Source organism: Leptinotarsa decemlineata, unplaced genomic scaffold (genome assembly GCF_025532065.1).
Source record: "Leptinotarsa decemlineata unplaced genomic scaffold, Ldec_3_MD MMD2_tig00026340_RagTag_RagTag, whole genome shotgun sequence".
In the NCBI taxonomy this organism is placed as follows: Eukaryota; Metazoa; Arthropoda; class Insecta; order Coleoptera; family Chrysomelidae; genus Leptinotarsa; species Leptinotarsa decemlineata.
The window spans coordinates 7,571,925-7,591,037 of NW_027412694.1; the positions used below are offsets into that span (position 1 = coordinate 7,571,925).

Consider the following 19,113-nt stretch of genomic DNA (forward strand, 5'->3'; position numbering starts at 1 on the left):
AATATCCTCATTTTCAAAGAATATAGTAGTGTTCGTTGATGCGAAGAAATGTTAAAAACTGAATAAAGAATCCTGCTCAAAATAGAACAGAAGGAAATTTGCAGACACTCATTTCCCTAGTCATTTATATTGAACAGGTTCATCACTGTCAAGATCAATTATTCAGATAAAACAAAGTTAACATCTGTAACAAGAACTAGTTAAATTTATTACTAATTAGGTGTGTTGTAAGAATAGTTAACTTTCCTAAAGGTTTTTTTCAACACAGCAACTGATGTGTCAAATATATTCAATTGTTATTCATATCTAAAATCTAAATTCAAGAAAAAAATACTTACTCCCAAAAGCGAAAAAAAACCAATTCTGAAGTTTCTCGTTTCACTTTGTTCAACTTAAGATTTTCTAAGTGAATACCTTTGAACATGAAACCGGGAGTAGTTAGTTTAAGCCGATTTCAGAACCTCCCCCCACCACTTTCAACCTTGAAATGACCTCTACGTCACACGAAGTTGCGAAGGTGACTTTGAGGAGGTGTTATGAGTTTGACCTTGAACGACCTTGGCATGCGTCATACGGCAACGCAGACAAGGTGACTTTGAGGTGCTGTTTTGGGTTTAACCTTGAATGACCTTCATTCTTTTCCCATATTTTCGACAAGGTGACTTTGACTTCCAATGAATTCGAGCCAGTTTTGCACCTACACGATTTAACGCAACCAAGGTGACTTTGAACGATTGTTTTGAGTTTGCCCTTGAACGACCTTGATCAACGTTACACAAGGCAGGCAAGGTGACTTTGAGGCAGTGCCTTTGAACGACCCTGACACACATCACGCGACAAAAGCAAGGTGACTTTGAGGTAATGTTTCAAGTTTGACCTTGAACGACCTTAATTGATCCACGTTGTTATTTAGAATATTCGACTTTGAACGACCTTCAGCCGCATGGACGAAGAGACTTTTGGAGTGCGTTTTCAGTTTGACTTTGAGTGACCTTCTACAATATCATATGTCTTTGCTGATGTAAATTTGAGGGCGCTCGTGTATTCTCCTTCCCTCCCCCACTTTTTGAATGAACATATAAAAGAGGTGCTACTCATTCACAGGAGTTAGTTTGATATCGCGCGTATTGAATATATCTACAAATATGTTTCACTGTGATAGGTGTGGTAAAAGTTTCAGCCGTAAAGATAACATGCGTCGTCATCAAATGCAGTCCTGCAGGCCGGATAATGATGCAGGTCCTCCAGCAAAACGGCCCAGAGTGGATTCTGCCCAACCAAGTGCAGTTCAGGAATTGTGCAACTATTGCAATAGAATGGTACCTGTGAATAGGATGAATTCACACCTCAAAACATTGGAGCATAGAACAAATTCCTGTACGGAATTTGAGGATGGTGTGAAAATCATCAACAGCGCATTTAAATATAGGATTGTTAGCTACAGGGTCGAAAGTAAGAATCCACATTCAGACTATCAATCTTTCTTTAATGAAGTGAGGCATAAAGTTGTGACTTTGATTGATCGAATGGTGCAAGTTCATAACATCTTGAAAGTGAACATGGAGTTGTTTGGGAGGTACGTACTTCAGACGCAGGAAATATTAGAGGTGAAGTCTTTCAACAGCCAAAACCAAATTGTTGATCAATCAAACAACCTTGAAGAGGTTTATAGGACATTCGTCGACACGTTGTCTGCAAAAGCTGTGGAATTTCAAGAACGCGACTCAGGTATATTATCTACATAAATATGAAAGATTTCAGTCATTAAACGAATAATGTGTTTACAGGTTGGACTCTGGAGAAAGTTGTTTTTATCGAAGTAAACATCAACAAATATAGTCCTCTCAGTGGATCCTCCTACATCAAGCTTCCAGAATTCATCGCTTTGAAGAGGGCAGTAGTTAATGTGAGAAATGAAGACCATTTTTGCTTCGCTTGGGCGGTGACATCAGCTCTGCGACCAGCGCAAACTAGAACTTCTGAAGTAGGCTCATATCCAGACTTCAGAGATGTACTTAATGTTGAAGGTATAGATTTTCCCATGAAATTACGTGATATTCCACAATTTGAGAATATGAATGATTGTTCAGTCAATGTTTATGGGTTAGAAACAACTTTTGAAAACAACAAACCGAAATATGAAATTGTGGGTCCTCTTTATTACGCACGGCGGAAACTCGGTCGCCATGTAAATTTATTGAACATCACCGATGAATCTAGTAATAGCCACTATTGCTGGATAAAGGATCTATCGAGGTTAGTTTCATCACAAATTTCATCCCACGGGCATAGAATGTATTTTTGTGATGGTTGTTTGATGTATTTTTCAGACGAACGCAAATTATTACGACATCAGTTGAATGATTGCAATTTTATTTGTACCACCATTCCCACAACGCAAATCAAAATTGATAAATGTGGTAGGGCCATACCGGAAAATATATTAAAATTTGAAAATTTTGAAAGGCAGTTGAAAGTCCCCTTCGTGGTATACGCTGATTTTGAATCAATTCTGAAGCCTATACATACAAATGAACCGGATCCAATACGTTCCTTCACAAATAAATCATTTATTCACGAGCCATACTCATTCTCATACCGAATTCGTTGTTCTTTCGATGATTCAGCCTCCAAATTTGTTCTTTATCGTGGGGAGGACGCTGCCAAAGTATTTGTAGCCAGGCTGGAGTCTGACCTGAGGGCCATCTACTATACATATTTGAATCGTATCGTGCCAATGAAGCCATTAACAGCATCAGAGGAGAATGAATTTTTAATTGCTGATAGTTGCGGTATTTGTGAGAAACCCTTCGAATTGGGTGACGTCAAAGTGAGAGATCATTGTCACTTGACGGGAAAGAAAAGATATGGAGCTGCACATTCTCGATGTAATTTGAATTACAAGTTACCGAATTTCGTTCCAATAATTTTCCATAACTTGAGCGGCTATGACTGCCACTTGTTCATAAAAGAGTTATGCACTAATAAGAACAAGGTGGAGGTTATCGGTCAAACAAAGGAAAATTACATTTCTTTCACTAAGCATCTATTGATGGGTACCACAATAGATAAATTTGGTAAATTGAAAAAACAATTCCTAAAGCTGAGATTTATCGATAGCTTTAGATTCATGGCGTCATCACTGCAGCAGTTAGGGGAGAGCTTGTCAGATGAGCAATGTTATGAAACACGAAAGTGTTTTCCGGAAAATGAAAAATTTCTTTTGATGAGACAGAAAGGAGTTTTTCCCTACAGTTTTGTTAAAAATTTGACCACGTTAGATTGTACTGAGCTACCATCAAAATCCGATTTTTATGATCAATTGAACGAGAAACACATATCTGAGGATGATTATGAGAGGGCAAAACGTGTATGGTCCTTGTTCGAGTGTGAAACGTTAGGAGACTATTCAGATTTGTATTTGAAATCAGATGTATTGATTTTATGTGATATTTTCGAAAATTTCCGTAATATATGTCTGGATAAATATAAATTAGATCCAGCCCACTATTTTACTTCTCCTGGCCATTCTTGGGATGCCATGCTCAAATACACCGGTGTAGAGCTGGAATTGCTTACGGATATTGACATGATAACTTTTTTCCAAAAGGGTATTCGTGGGGGTATTAGTCAGTGTTCTGAAAGAAAGCATGTTGCTAATAATCGTTTTCTACCCGATTATGATGAAAATGAAGCATCATCATTCATCACTTATTTGGACGCTACGAACCTCTATGGTCACAGTATGTCCCAACCATTACCGACAGATGGGTTTACATGGCTATCCGAACAAGAAATTCTTCAACTAGATATCATGGGTGTTCCAGACGATGGTCCTAAGGGTTATGTTCTGGAAGTAGATGTCCATTACCCTGAAGAACTTCACGATGCACATTCGGATCTGCCATTCCTTGTAGAGAGCGTAATTCCACCCGGTTCAAATTCAAAAATACCCAAATTAATACCTAATCTGAATGATAAGAGAAAATACATTGTTCATTATAGGGCTTTGAGGCAGGCAATTGAAAATGGACTGATAGTGATGAGGACTCACAGAGTTCTCTCATTCAATCAATCACCATGGTTGAAGAAATATGTAGACCTTAATACCCTAATGAGAAATCAAGCTACAAATGTTTATCATAAAAATATTTTCAAGACAAGAACAAATGCTGTCTTTGGAAAAACAATGGAAAACGTTGATAATAGAAATGACATTCGGCTTGTGACTCATTGGGAGTCTATAAAGCGTACAACTGGTGCAAATGCTCTCATCGCTCGGCCAAATTTTAAAACGCTTTCAATTTTCTCAGAGGACTTTGTCGCCATTCATATGGGTAAAGTGAAAATAAATTACAATAAACCGCTATATCTTGGATTCAGTATTCTTGATTTATCTAAAACAGTTATGTATGAGTTTTTTTATAAATTCATAAAAAAACATTATGGGTCAAATGCTTCTCTCCTCTACACCGATACCGACTCTCTCATTCTTAAAATTTTCACGGAGAACTTTTATGATTTCATGAGGGACAATGTAGAGAAATTCGATACATCCAACTACAAAGTTGAAAATCAGTTTGCTATGCCTATAACTGAACCAATATTGGGAAATATGAAAGACGAATTTCCTAATGATCCAATTATCAGTTTTTATGGTACCGGCGCAAAAGCATATCATGTCAAGTCCGTTAGTGATGAATTGAAGAAGGCAAAAGGGATAAAAAAGTCGGTCATACAAAATCAAATGTCACTTGACGATTATAGGAAAATAGTCGAATCAGGTGGTACCATATTGCGTAAGATGAGCACTTTTCGAAGTGAGTTACACGATGTGTATACTCTAATGTGTAATAAAGTTGCGCTATCATACAAGGATGATAAGCGATTCATCATCCCCAATACCACAAAAACATTACCGTGGGGGCATAAGGATATTGAGTTCTACCAAACCAGCCCTGAGGTAAATTTCAAATTCCTTATCGACGCCCTCAAAACTGTGCCTAATCATGAGGCGGATTCTGATGAAAAATTGGATCAACTCATAAGATTATTGGAGGAACAATCAGATGATTAGTTAGTTCAATGTGGTAAATCTATACCTACGAAGCTCTGAAATTATAATATATATTATTCCCATTGTAAATATCAATTATGATATAGATTATGAAATAAAATATATCAGTGATACATCTTGTTTCATTACAATTCCAACACAAAGTATTGAAGAGGTATAAACTATTTTTCATAATATTGGAATATATAATATCAAGCTATCCACATAATCTGCGAGAATATAATATAACAGTGTTGCCAGACTCATCATTTAGTCCCCGTATTAGATAAAGTGGAGGTGGTAAGTGGAGGGGGGTTGAGGAGGAGTGGCTTAGGTAACAAAAGCGGGACTGCTCAGGAGCACTCATCATTCGAACTGCTTCTTCTAGCCTTCGAATATCTACCGAATTTAGTTGGGTCTCTAGCTGTGTTCATCTTCTTCGAATAAAAACTGTGAGTATATAAGTAATGTTGATTATTATGCTTTATTCTAATATTTTGTGAATTTCTAGTGTGCAGTATGTCTTCAATCATTGACGCTGATAAATCCGTGGAGGGTAAGGTCAACATCCTGCAGGACGTGGTGGTGCAGCAATCGGAGCTACCACAGGATATAGTGGACTTCTTGACTGAATTCCAACTTGGACCTCCACTTAGCCCCCTTCCAGAAGAAGTTGTGTTGGTAACGGCGGATCCAAGACCCGGAAGCAGCTGGATGGAGGATGTTCCTTCGACCACCCCTTCTTCTGAAACGAAGAGCACCGCCAAAGTTGCGAAGAAGGGGTCGAAGATTGTCGGTAAGAGAGCGGCTCCGAGCGGTAGTGATGAGGACTTTGCTGCTCCCGAACCCGTTAAGAAGAGGAGGCCCTCCGCTAAGCCAAAACAGGTGGCGTCGTCGGTGAAGCCAAAGCAGACGGAGCTGCAGAAGTACATGAAGATGTGGGACGAGTCCAACCCCTATCGACGGCCGCCTATGACCTCGACCCTCTGGCGGGCCCCTTCCACGTCAGATACTACCATCTCGACGTCTAAGGCGACCAAGACGAGAAAGCAGTCACCGACGGCTCCGCAGATGTTAACTGCTGCGGGCGACATTGAGCCAGCCATCACGGCATCTTCGGAGGCCACGACCGAGCCATCTCATCAGCCACCAGCCGGCCCCATAGCACCTCCGCCACCGACGCCAAGTGTTCAGCAGGTAACTTCTGCCCAACCCTCTGGCCGCCACCTGGAGTTACCGTCATCGCAGAGAACCTCTAGCTTAGTCGAGGACGTGCTTGAGCTTGACAGAATATGCCAAGAGAGGAAGGTGAAGCTGGTGACGATCCAGGGCAGCGATGCAAAATTGGCGGAAATTGCATCACGTAAACGACGATTTGAAGTTCGACAGGCGCAGCTAGTCGAACAGAAACGGCGTTTGTTGGCTGAAATTGCTGAGGTGGAAATCAGCATCAATGGGGTCGATGAGGAGTACCGTGTTGAGGCAGATTCAACAAATCGGTACCGCATGGAGGTCGACGAAATGGCCGAGCGTGTTAAGGCTCTCAGGGAGCGGATCAGGAAGAAAGTTGACGTTGTTGGGACATAACCTCCATCTATTTCCTTTCCCTAGATCCTTTTTTTTTTCATGGAGTACACGTGAGTTGGTTGGTGTACACAGGGCACTGCGTGGTTGGGGCAGTGTCCACTTCCCTCTCTTCTTTTCATCCCGGAAAAAATATCTTATGAACGCTTCATTCCACATCATCCCCACTCCTCCCCCACTCCTTCCCACTCCCTCTCGAAAGTATAAAAGTAGAGAGTCTCCGATGGAACATTCAGTTGCTAAGCTATCTTCAACATGGCAGTTACTTATCAACAAGCGGATTCCACCACCGAGCCACACGCATTTTTGGAGCCCAGAAGGTCACCTGACAACTGGACCGTCGAAGAAGGTGAGGTACATTCCACCACAGGGCATCATCACTACGAGCAGCCCGGAGCATGGCACGATACCAGACTGCAGGTGATGCAAGTTACCAGCACCGATGATGCGGACGTCTCCGAAAACGAGTTCCTGGATCCCAACGTGGATACTGATTCTGACGCTGACCTGTATGATGGCCTGTGGGATGACGACGAGGTGGACTATGACGCGCCATCAGTGATGTGGGACCTATTTCCTAGGGAGACGGATGATTCTGATTCGGACGATGAAGATATTCCTCCTGACCCACCAATCCCCATCGAGGATAGTCCACCACCATCCCCTATCCTTATAGAATAATCCTAATTTCTATTCCTCATTCCTATTCCTTTCCTAGGAGTACACATACTGTTGGTTGGTGTACACAGGGCACTGCGTGGTTGGGGCAGTGTCTACTCTTCCCTAAATCTCATCATTCACAAATAATTGTACAATCACACAGACGATGGTCATCCTATCTTCATCGCTCATTCTCTTGAAGTATACATACTGAAGCCTATTCAAAATTGTTGTAAATATTTTGCTTTATTTGAAAATATATACTCTGGTTGCTATATACGGGTTGTGGCAGCATTTATACTTCCAATCCAATCATGTTCTAGTCATATTCAATATGTAGAATAAATTATATTTATAGTTTAAAATTGATTTCGAAATGTTATATCTGTATTTGAAAATGTAATGAAAATAATAATAATTTGTTTGTTTGTTTTTTCTAATTTAAAAAATAAATTCTGACAAAAAAAATTCTGCTCCTGTTTTTTTCCAACTATTATGCTGACATAACTACAAATTAGTCTGTTTGAAATGAAATACCTATCAGGTATTCACCTTTCAATTATAGTAGAACGCACATTTATTTGGTTAGCTGATCAAAGCAAAATTTTCCTCCTGAGTTGCCTGCAAAGAGAACCAATTGATGATGGTTCATAGAGAAGATAGACTTGCAATTATAGTGTATTTCACTTTATATATATGTGACGGATGATATCTGAGAGTGATAATACTAATGCGTGATGATAGAATCTGAGTAGTAATCTCAAGTTAGGAGTAATCTTTATATCTCCAACTTCTAAGGCACCTACAATTGAGCGGTTGGGCTTCAAGCTATGATATCTGGGAATAAACTACATATCCTCAACTTCTGAGGTATTGTTAACTGAGCGGTTGGGGTCAAAAAATTTTTCGACCCGCGAATTAAATTAATTCGCGGCCGCGAATTAAAATAATCCGCGGATTAAATCGCGGATTCGCGGCCGCGGCCGCGAATCCGCGGGTAATCCGCGGATAAAACCGCGAATCCGCGGCCATGGCCGCGGATCCGCGGTTTTATCTGCGAATTATCCGCGGATCCGCGACCGTGACCGCGAATCCGCGATTTAATCCGCAGAATAATTTCAACGGCGGTCACGAATTAATTCAATTCGCGTGTCGAAAAATTTTTGAAGCGGAGCGGAGCGAAGCGGAGCGAAGCGGACCACATCTGTTTCCTATCTTCATCCCGCGAATTATGATTCATTCAACGGATTGAGTCGTGATTCATTCCGCCGCAGTCGCGGATCCGCGGTTGAAACCGCGTCATAACTTTAAAACAGAGTGTATTTAATTTCTCACCTACATCGTAAACTTTCATCTATTCCGCGGATTATCATGGATCCGCTTACTATTCGCGGGCCCGCGACAGTGGCGATTAATCCGTGGATCAATTTATTTATTCTGTCACAGCCGTTGATTCGCGGTTGCTGCTTCATTATTTCAGCGGCAGCCGTGTAATTTGCTACGCGGATCATGATATTTGGGGCAGGGTGTAGTTGATATTCATTCTCAATTGTAAAAAATCCAATTTCATACAACTTTCGTCATAACTTTTTTCCGTGTAAAATCGAAAATATACTAGTTATTCAATGAAAATGTATATTTTCAGCTGTAAACCAGTTTCATATTCTACTACTAAGTGGAAATTTTCCAACTTTCAGACCTGAGAAGAAGAATCTCATGTCGCGAGACGATATTCCCCGGTGTACTACTACTACTACTGTTTGTATGAATAATGTAGCCCTGAAAAGGGCTGTTTTTTTTGACCAGAAGGCCCACGGTTAGTGTGTCACAGGTTTGACACTATTGCATATTATGCATGCTGATACTCTTGTGAAATTTGTGAGCGGCCTTTCACATGCCTCACACCAATACTGACCCAGCTGCATCATAGAGACCGTATCATGGGTGTTTACATGTTGATACCAGCCACCGTTATTGTTACGTATCGAGTAAAATCGAAAACAGCACCAACATAACTTCTGGATACCGCCATCGATCGTTCTGATATTTACGTGGGCATCTGTCACACAATACAGATCCAGTCGATCTTCTAATGTGTCGGTGACGTTGAGCCATCGGACGCCGATCATTAAGGCACCATCATCTTCAGATGAATCAGCCACAATACCTTCATCACTCAGGTCATCCTCGATGACATCCCCTTCAACAATCTCCTCGTGCTCCAAATCATTAGCATCTTCGTCGACTACAATATTTGCCTCGCCTCCAATAATTTCAACTTCCTCTTCTACAATTCCCTCTATGTTGGGAGCCATTTCATCCCCATTCAATGACTCTTCATCCGTCCAATTATTCTCATCATCAAGTGATATCCTAGCTAATACAGCGGCAATTTTTTCGGAATTCATCTCGATATGCTCTCATATACTGAGTGAGGTTCAGGATCGGGACTCGACTTTTATATGATTCGGTTGTGGTCGTAGTAGCGCCCCCCACACTACTCCCACTTCTCGCTCTATACGATTAAGAGAGGGGCATATGGCAGCCCAGTCGAATTCACGAGAGGTGCAGATCAGGAGACGAGGAATCCATGGTAATCGTACATCGACATACACCCAGATAGGCCCTGGGCAGACCTGTTGATTTAAACTCCATTTTGTTCATGTAAATCATTTTAGTGTATGTTGATTTATAAAATAAATAAATCCATTGCTACAATATTACTTGTATAATTTTTGGTATTTCGAAACTATTTATACAGCGAAGAATAAAAGATTCCACAGTTTTAGAAAATGTATAATGAAATTCAAATTTATTACATTCCACTTTATTTTTCATCAAGTACAATAATAATGCTATTACACTAATGAATTTTCATTGATCCACGAGTTGTGATTTTCGGAGAATCCGAGCCATTTTACATATAAACGACGTCCTTTTCGTTTCAAAACTCGCTCCACCAAATATGTATTGGGATCATGGGTTTTATTCAATTCCATACCATAGAAGGAGCCTTTAATTGGCTGTCCGTTCACATCTTCGAGCGCATAAGTTATAGGATACGTTCTATTTACTTTTACAACTTTGAAAAGCTCAGTTGTAAAGTTTGCCGTATAACCTTTTTCGAATACGCCTTTAAACTTACTGATTCGCACCATATCTCCAATTTTAAATTCTTTTTTTTCAAGTTTTCCACGCTGCTTCTTCGATCTTGCAAAAACTGACAATTTTGTGGATGGTTTTACGTCTGCAGGCTTCATGCCAATGGTACGATGAACTTTGTTGTTATATTGACTGGTAATTTTATGAAGAATATTCAACCAACTGTAATGGCCTTGAAGTGAAAATTGTCTATACAACCAACTTTTCAACGTCCTGATGACTCTTTCCGCAATTGCAGCCTTTTTTGTGCTGAATGTTGAGTAATGATTGATACGGTGCTCTCTCATTAGCGATGAAAATTTTGAATTATAAAATTCGGTACCGTGATCAGATTGTAAATTTCTTGGGACATGCTTCGCATCTTTCAACACACTCGCCATAGCTGCAGTAACTGAATCAGCGGTTTTATTTCTCAATGGTCTTGACCATACATACTTCGAATAACAGTTGATTACTATGAGGATGTACTTATGACCGTCATTTTCTTTAGCATATGGTTGCATTTCCATCAGATCCATCTGCCACAGGTCATAAAATCCCTTTATTACTGTCTTTCGACGGGGAAAATTTCGACGCGCCGGCTTATGTATTTCCTTCACAACCTGCCATTTTGCATCACTCATATTACTGCTATATGGCTTCTTCGAAGTGATGAAGTTGAGGATTCAGTTCGCTACTGTTCACGTGCAGGTTTAACGACTGACTGTTCAACTTCAATAACTCGCTCAGTAAAAGTATCAACCAACTCGGTTATAACACCAATTTTCTTCTCCACATTACTCAATCGATCAGCTAATGCTGAAGTGATGAGTGCATTTTTGTCAATGATGATTCGCAGTTCGGTATTTTTTGAATCAATGTTTTTTTTGACGTATCGTAACGCTGGTGCAATGAATTCTTGGAAATAGTTCAGGGTTGATTCCTTGGCTTCTTTAATGTGATCGTCAACATATCTTTTAGTGACAGAGTCTTCACCGTCTAAAGGTTCACCAATATTCTGCAACCGCTTATTCTGAATGTCATAATCACCATGTGGTGTGAGAATGAATCCAACACCCGATCTTCCAACAAGTGGTTTACTAACACCACCCCTTCTACGCCCAAATTTATCAATTGTGGTATGCATAGTTAGATCGTCTGTGAGTAACTGAGTCAGCTTCATACATCTTGTTCATTATATTACGGTCAATAAACTAATCCTTCTTCACGTAATTCCTCAATTATGGCCAATATTTCATTATCGTGCCCGGTATGTCCAGCCATTCGTGAACTCCAAAGCAATCGAAGGCGATCAACCAATTCTTCGAGTTTATTCCAATAAACATAATCTATATGCTTATTTCTGATATATTTCTTTTGAGTGGGTATTTTGATTATGCCGGCACCTTCTCTACTGAGGTTCTGCAGTGGGTCTCCATTGGATAATAGTGGTAGGATTATTTCTCGATATTTCTTCCAATTATTTGATAGTAGACCCTGTTTTCTCTCATTATATTTATATGCTGCCTTCGTTAATTTGAGTATATCACCATAAGCGGTCATATCGGAAGAGGGGATATTTCCCGATGGTACTTTCATGAATAACAATTTATATAGTTTTGGGGTACCCTGATAAGTGGCAATAGTTTTACCATTTTTCTTGAACATAATTTTCTCATCGATGAACTCCACATCAGCTACACCCATTTGTAAATTTCCCGTTTCAGTGTTCATGTGTACTCCAAAGACGGTATCGTATGAGGGATTTCCTGATAGTAACTTTTGTATGTGCTTTTGTACCTCATCACCATTATCAAGCACATTAGATGATTCTAAATCTGAAGTTGTCGATGGAGAAGCTTGAAGATCCTTCGAGAAAGCCTCTTCAAATTTCGGTTTTACCTCACTTTTAACTATATTTTTGGCGGTGTGTGGTGTAACACTCTTTGTTGTCTGCATCACCTGATTTATCTGAGATGCTCCTCCAGTATTGGCAGATATTGCTTTCAAAGGTGTTATTATTGGCTCATAGATTCTTTCGAGTGCTGATTGATCATCCAAGCGACTATTCTTGATATAATTGAATTTCTTCCGAACGGCATCTGTTGCTTCAATTAACTTTCTTTTCAAACACATTTCATCATCATTTTTTCCCTCCATAATGTATTCACTTCAAATATGTGTACAATGAAGCGTCGTCCACACTATCTAGCACTTGAATGATTCAATTGTTTCAAGAACGTCAAGGATATATGAAAGCATCAAATCCTTTTCGATAACGTCCATCTAGCACTTCTCGATCCTTATCAATTACTAAAAATCCATATTTATCCTCCCAACATCTCGCACACATATCTTTGAATTGCTTGTATGTCACATCTGGTGACACGTGGTCAGAAAAAATATGATTGAGATTCATATCATCTTGTTTGAATAGCACAATAAAATTTGCATTATCTCGAATCAATTGTTTCGGGACTCGTGAATATGTTTGGGCTAGATAGAAGCAATCCACATTTTTGTGACGACCCATACTGAAATATGATCGTATAACATCCTGTTTCTCACACATCACATCATCGAAAATGAATATTGAATCGGTTTTGGCATCTGAAGGCTCTACTATTTCAGCTGCATTATTGGCGAAAGTGTAAAATCCCAATCCTTCAATTGGAGCTAATACTTCACGTAAATACTCATATTTGGGTTGATAAAGGGACTTTGAATAAAGATAAACATTTGCAAATCGTAATCCTAGAGGATGAGTCAGTAAAGAAATCATAACATTTGTCTTGCCGCAATTGGAAGGTCCGATAATCAGACCACGGATGGATAGTGGAAGTAAGGATCCATGACGTTGTTTCACACCGCTTTCCGATCCGCCACCCACTTTTTCATCGAAATTATCGATGGAAAATTGGTACTTCTGCTTCAGTATGCGCATTGTATGACAGTTGGAGACTATATAAGCAGGTCTCCATATCAATTCCTTTATTTAAATGGGGGTTATGAGCCGATGCAGATCTCCTGAGTGGCATTTAAATAAATCTGGTAGGGGATTGGTCAATTCCCTTATCAATAGTCTACCTTTCGAATTACACTTACCTGGCTATCAGTATTGCGGCCCTGGCACCAAATTGCAGAAAAGATTGGCGAGAGGTGATCCGGGTGTCAATCAACTGGATTCTGCATGTCGAAAACACGATATTGCATATTCACAGAATCCTAACAATCTTCCAGCTAGACATATAGCGGATCAGGAGCTTGCAGAAAGTGCTTGGAATCGATTCAAGGCAAAAGACGCATCTATTGGAGAGAAAGGAGCCGCTTGGCTAATAACGAATATAATGAAAGCAAAACGGCGATTTGGTATGGGTTGCGAGTCACCATCCAAGCAGTCACGAATACAGAAAAAAAAGGGTCCTACCAAGAAAAAAAAATCAAAAAAACTATTGAAAGATTCTAAGGTGATAGCTTTTGGTTCTGGAATCGTTAAGAAAGTGCGTGATGTTCTACACAAAGCGGGCGGAAGTGAATTTGTTGTTAAAAATTCTAAAAGAGCAGCTGAAATTGCACTGAAAGCAGCACGCAAATATACGAGGGCTGCGGGTGGGAAAAAGAAAATTCGCACACCGCGAATCATACCAATTCCTAAAATTGGTGGAATACTACCACTCATTCCAATTTTTGCTGGTTTATCGGCGTTAGGTAGTTTAGCCGGTGCTACAGCTGGCATAACAAAAGCAGTACAAGCAGCGAAAGCGAGTAGGGAGCAATTGAGTGAGGCAAATCGACATAATAAAAACATGGAGGCAATCGCTCTAGGTAAACGAGGAAGCGGTATCTACTTGAAGCCTTACCGTAAAGGATTAGGAGTCTATTTGAAACCTCAAATTTCAAAAAACTCATAGATTTGCTACCTCAAAGAGCTCTCTCCAACATCGACCTCAACTATCATGCTAAGAAAATGATGATTCCATATTTTCGGGGGGTATATATGCGTGACGATTTGCCAAAATCGGGTCCACTCCGATTTGAATCTGCCATAGTAAATTTGGATAGTCGACATGGTCAAGGGACACATTGGGTAGCATACAGAAAAAGTGACACTTCAGTGAAATATTTTGATAGTTTCGGTGATTTACCCCCTCCAAAAGAATTGATTCACTATTTTTATAGGGGTTCAAATCCGATCAATATTATCACATATAATTATGAGCGTAAACAACAATTCAACACAGTATGGTGTGGTCATTTGTGTTTGGAATTTCTACAGAGCAAGACATGGAGATAACACCAGCGCAGGACAGGGAAAGTATCAAGAGGATGAGTCATTCATTGATCGCCTATTCCAGAGTACACACTTTACGAGAAATGAGTAAAGAACAACTCGCTGATATGCCGAAAGAGGTGTTGATTGGGTGTGCATCGCATGAAATTGCATCTGTATGGGATAAGTTACCACAAAATCTACAAAATGATATTGATGTCTTAAAGTATCAGTACTGCGAAGACCATCAGAATAATTCCAGAGGCAACAGCAATAATTCCGATGTGAATGATGGGCCACCTACAAGAAAAATTTTCTGTTGTTATTGTAAAGTGAATGATGTGAATGTAGTCACACATAATGGGATTGATCATCTGGACAGACCACCTAGAAAACGACGATTACGGCACAATTTCTGCTGTCAACAATAAAAAGACATGAATCAGTAAAAATTCATCAGTCATGTCACGCACGTTTTCATTGTCGGGACACTCTAGCGAGTTGAGTGCCAACTTCTACCCACCCATCGAATTGGATAGTGGTGCTAATTATGGTCTGGGCTTACACGGTTTCTATTCCTACAACTCCATATTCAATGTGGATGTGAAAAATAATATTATCGCCTATTCTAAAGAAGCTAACTCACCTCCTATCATTATAAAAATTCCACCTGGAGCATATGAAATTGATGAAATCAATAAGGTGATTCAAAAATTCATCAAATCCAAAGAAATGCAATTGGAAAATGGAGCTGAGGAGAATATCGATGGAGTATTTCTCCTACACGCAAACAACAACACTCTGAAATGTGAAATGAGGTCGAAATATTACATACATCTCAAACATGAAAACACTATTGCCGAACTTCTAGGGTTCGAAGCCGATGTGTTTGGCATCGATGAAACTCATGAATCAACATTGCCCGTAAATATCAATAAGGTGAGAATTATTCGTGTGGATTGTAATGTCACAGCTGGAGCATATTCAAATGGTGATGAAATCCATAGCATCTTTGAATTTGATATTGATGTAGAGCCCGGTTACAAACTCACCAAGGAACCGCAAAATATTATTTATATGCCAATCCAGCCTGGCGGTCGTAAGTACCTCGACAATATCACTTTACGCATATTGGATGATAATGGCAATCTAATCAATTTCAATGGTGAAAAAATAATAGTTAAATTGGAACTGATTAGGCTATAACGATCATCATTTCTCATATGTTGATTCACAATATCGACGACCGTCATAAGTGTATCACAAAAATGAGTGGTGGAAGCATCGATAAGTTTGGTCGCAGAAGTAAGACAACTTCAAATACTGTTTTACGAGGACAACCTGGAATTGGTTTTAAATTGACTTCCGATGGAAACTTTGATATGGAAAATAAACGTTTGAAAAATATAGCCGAGCCTGAAGAGAGTACGGATTGTGTTAATCGGGAATATGTTGGTTTTTACATCTCAAAGATCAGAGGAGAATTAGATTCTGATATTGATAAAATCAATTTGAGATTAGATGGAGTAGAAATATATTCCGCATCAGTCAGGGAAGATCTCATTACGCTTGGGCTGAAATTAGTGGAAATTGTAAAAAAGTGTGAACATATGGAAAAGGATATCAAATCGATGCAATCTGATATGAGAAAACAACCCTCGATAAGCATTCAAACAATAGAGCAAAAACGATGGTGAGCGATTATCATCTGTAAAAAATCAGTATAAAGCAGGAGTTGACAAAATTTTTACTCAGTATTTATCATTACCTAACGCTGAGCAGATGATAATAATTGATAAAGCTATTGATTTCACCATAATTGTTTCTAAAAAATGGGGTTGTGCTTCAATAGCCAGCGATTACAGCAGCGGCAGCAGATGAATCAGCGTAATGCATTTGGTGGAGACTATGATCATGTGCATTTAAAGAAGAGAAAATCTAAAAGTCGATTCATTCCACGTATGCCCGCCAAACGGTCAAGATATAGGCTAAGCGCTAGTAGTTTAAACTTTCTCAAATCTATTGGCTTGAAGGTGCGATATAAAAAATAGTAATAACATGGCGACCATCACCACGAGTGATAAGCTGGAGGTATTCGAGGAGCCCATGTTTGATCATTCTCTAATCAGTCTTCACGAGCATACATATAAACCGTATGGATCACCATATTACAAAAATTCAGATGAAATCCGAATCCCAATCAATTTTCAAGATCTTATACTCGATATTGCAGACAGCTACATTTATATCGAGGGGAAGTTCACACCATCTGATGCCGCAAAGCAGTGCTACCTATCCAATAACGCCCTCGCCTTCCTCTTCGACGAAATTCGCTATGAAATGGGTGGAGAGCAAGTGGCCGTTGTTCGAAAACCCGGCATAACAACCACAATGAAAACAATGATATCATTTGGACAAACACATGCAAATTCCCTACTACCAATAGGATGGGGTCTTGATGTGAATAAACAAGATATATTGGATTCCGTCAGCAATGTATTCAGCGGTAAATTACCCTTGAAGTATCTCATGGGTTTTGCTGAAGATTACAACAGAGGAGTATTGAATGTTAAACAAGAGCTCATTTTGATTATTGCACGCTCATTCAAAAATTCCTTTATTGGAGAAGTCGATGCTCATTTGGAAATCAACAAAATAGAATGGAGAATCAGACACATTGTGCCGGAAGATCGTCAGAAACTGAAGCTATTGAACCGCATCAATAAAAATGCGAATAATTCAAAAGTAAAGGTGGCTTATCGTATATGGGACCTCTATGAATTACCCACACTTCGTGATACATCCTCAGATATTTGGGCCGTGAAGACAACCAACAGCCTTGAAAGACCTCGATACATCATCATCGGCTTTCAAAGCACCGACCAATCTGAAAATATATCAAAAGATGTGACGAAATTCATACATGCGAATATTAATAATATTCGACTATCTCTAAACTCTGAAGTATACCCATATGAGCGTTGGAATCTGGATTTTGATAAGAAGTTAGACTCGTCAGCCTACTATGCATATGAAAACTTCCAACGCAGCTACTACGATAAAGCTATGAGTGAGCCGATGATGGATATTGGTAGCTTTCGCAACAATCCACTATTTATCATCGACTGCTCCCACCAACCCGATGCTATGAAGTCATCTACTGTCGATATCAAAATAGAATTCGAAACACGCAAAGTGAAGTTTCCAGCAAACACCAAAGTATATGCACTCATCCTACACGATGCTGTTTTGTCCTATAATGCCCTAAATGGCTCTGTTCAGACTGGATTGTAATAAAATTGACATGTAATTCACCATGGAGTATTCAATATTGATAAATAATAAAACACTCAATAATTATCTTCTGCATTTTATTTACCACACAATTAGATATAGACAAACATGGATTGAAACATTATTTTATTTATAACGTACACAATAGATTTCAAATATTCACAACACCATTATTTAAAGATTCTTCCGGTTGTAGGTTGGGATTCTGTGGTTCCAATTGATATTTCCCTATGATATTCTGTGGTAGGTAAACGGATATGCTGTGAAGGAAAGGCTTCAAGTCTGCTTCAATCATTAGCTCACAGAACTCATCCAAATTCCTGCTTCCATACGAATATTTATGGCACAGTGCCACACCAAGCTCATATTTCTCGCTGAGCTCCAAAAGTTTTCGTACCTCTTCAGCATCATAACATACACTTAAATCATAGTTTGATGAGTGAAGAGCGTCAAAACTCAAGTCGGCTAATTCCCAAGCTAACCTTCTTATTGCAGAATCCAAATTGACTGCTTCTGGCCACTCTTCGGCTGAATATTGCATCCACATGTTCGTATTCTGAAAATACAGAAAATGCATTCATTAGTTTGGAAATTATGTTGCAAACAAAAAGCACTCACTTGAAATTTGATCATATTTGAAGCACGGGAGCTAATCCATATTTTACATTAATATACCATATTTCTACTATTTACAAAGATATTGAAGTTATATTTAATCTAAAATATCAAATTTGACTAGTGAGCGGGTTTTGGCACCAGGATAATCCTGAGAACTTTGACCCATATATGTAAAAACGAATTTGGCTTTGGATGAATTCACTTCGTGAATCATTTCTTCGGTAAAATGTTCTGTGACACGTTTTGGAAGCCATGATTTAAAAGAAGTATTATTTTCCTCGTCCAACAAAACTACTTGAATGGATTTACCAAATCGTGTGGATAGCATCGACATCTTCTCAATTTTATAACCTTTATCGATAGTCAAAGATATCAAAGGTTTCTGCTCCATAGCCACAGTTTGTTGAATTATTGCAGAATTGATTTTTTCGATATTGAATTTCAAATGATCCATTTCGAATATAGTGGAATTATGGTATAGAAATATAAA

At 39.2% G+C, this 19,113-nt stretch overlaps 2 protein-coding genes across 2 annotated transcripts; both read left to right on the forward strand.

Moving 5' to 3' along the window:
- The first annotated feature begins 443 nt into the window (after positions 1–443).
- LOC141485857 (uncharacterized) lies at positions 444–5,077 on the forward strand. The gene is made up of 4 exons (XM_074183409.1): positions 444–1,728; positions 1,788–2,830; positions 3,611–3,922; positions 4,877–5,077. Exons 1-4 carry the CDS (start codon positions 1,146–1,148, stop codon positions 5,075–5,077), a joined length of 2,139 nt encoding a protein of 712 aa, XP_074039510.1. The 5' UTR covers positions 444–1,145.
- On the forward strand, positions 2,785–7,420 carry LOC141485877 (uncharacterized). The gene is made up of 2 exons (XM_074183454.1): positions 2,785–5,508; positions 5,568–7,420. The coding sequence occupies exon 2, from the start codon at positions 5,576–5,578 to the stop codon at positions 6,641–6,643; it is 1,068 nt and encodes a 355-aa protein (XP_074039555.1). The 5' UTR covers positions 2,785–5,508; positions 5,568–5,575; the 3' UTR covers positions 6,644–7,420.
- The last annotated feature ends 11,693 nt before the right edge of the window (positions 7,421–19,113 follow it).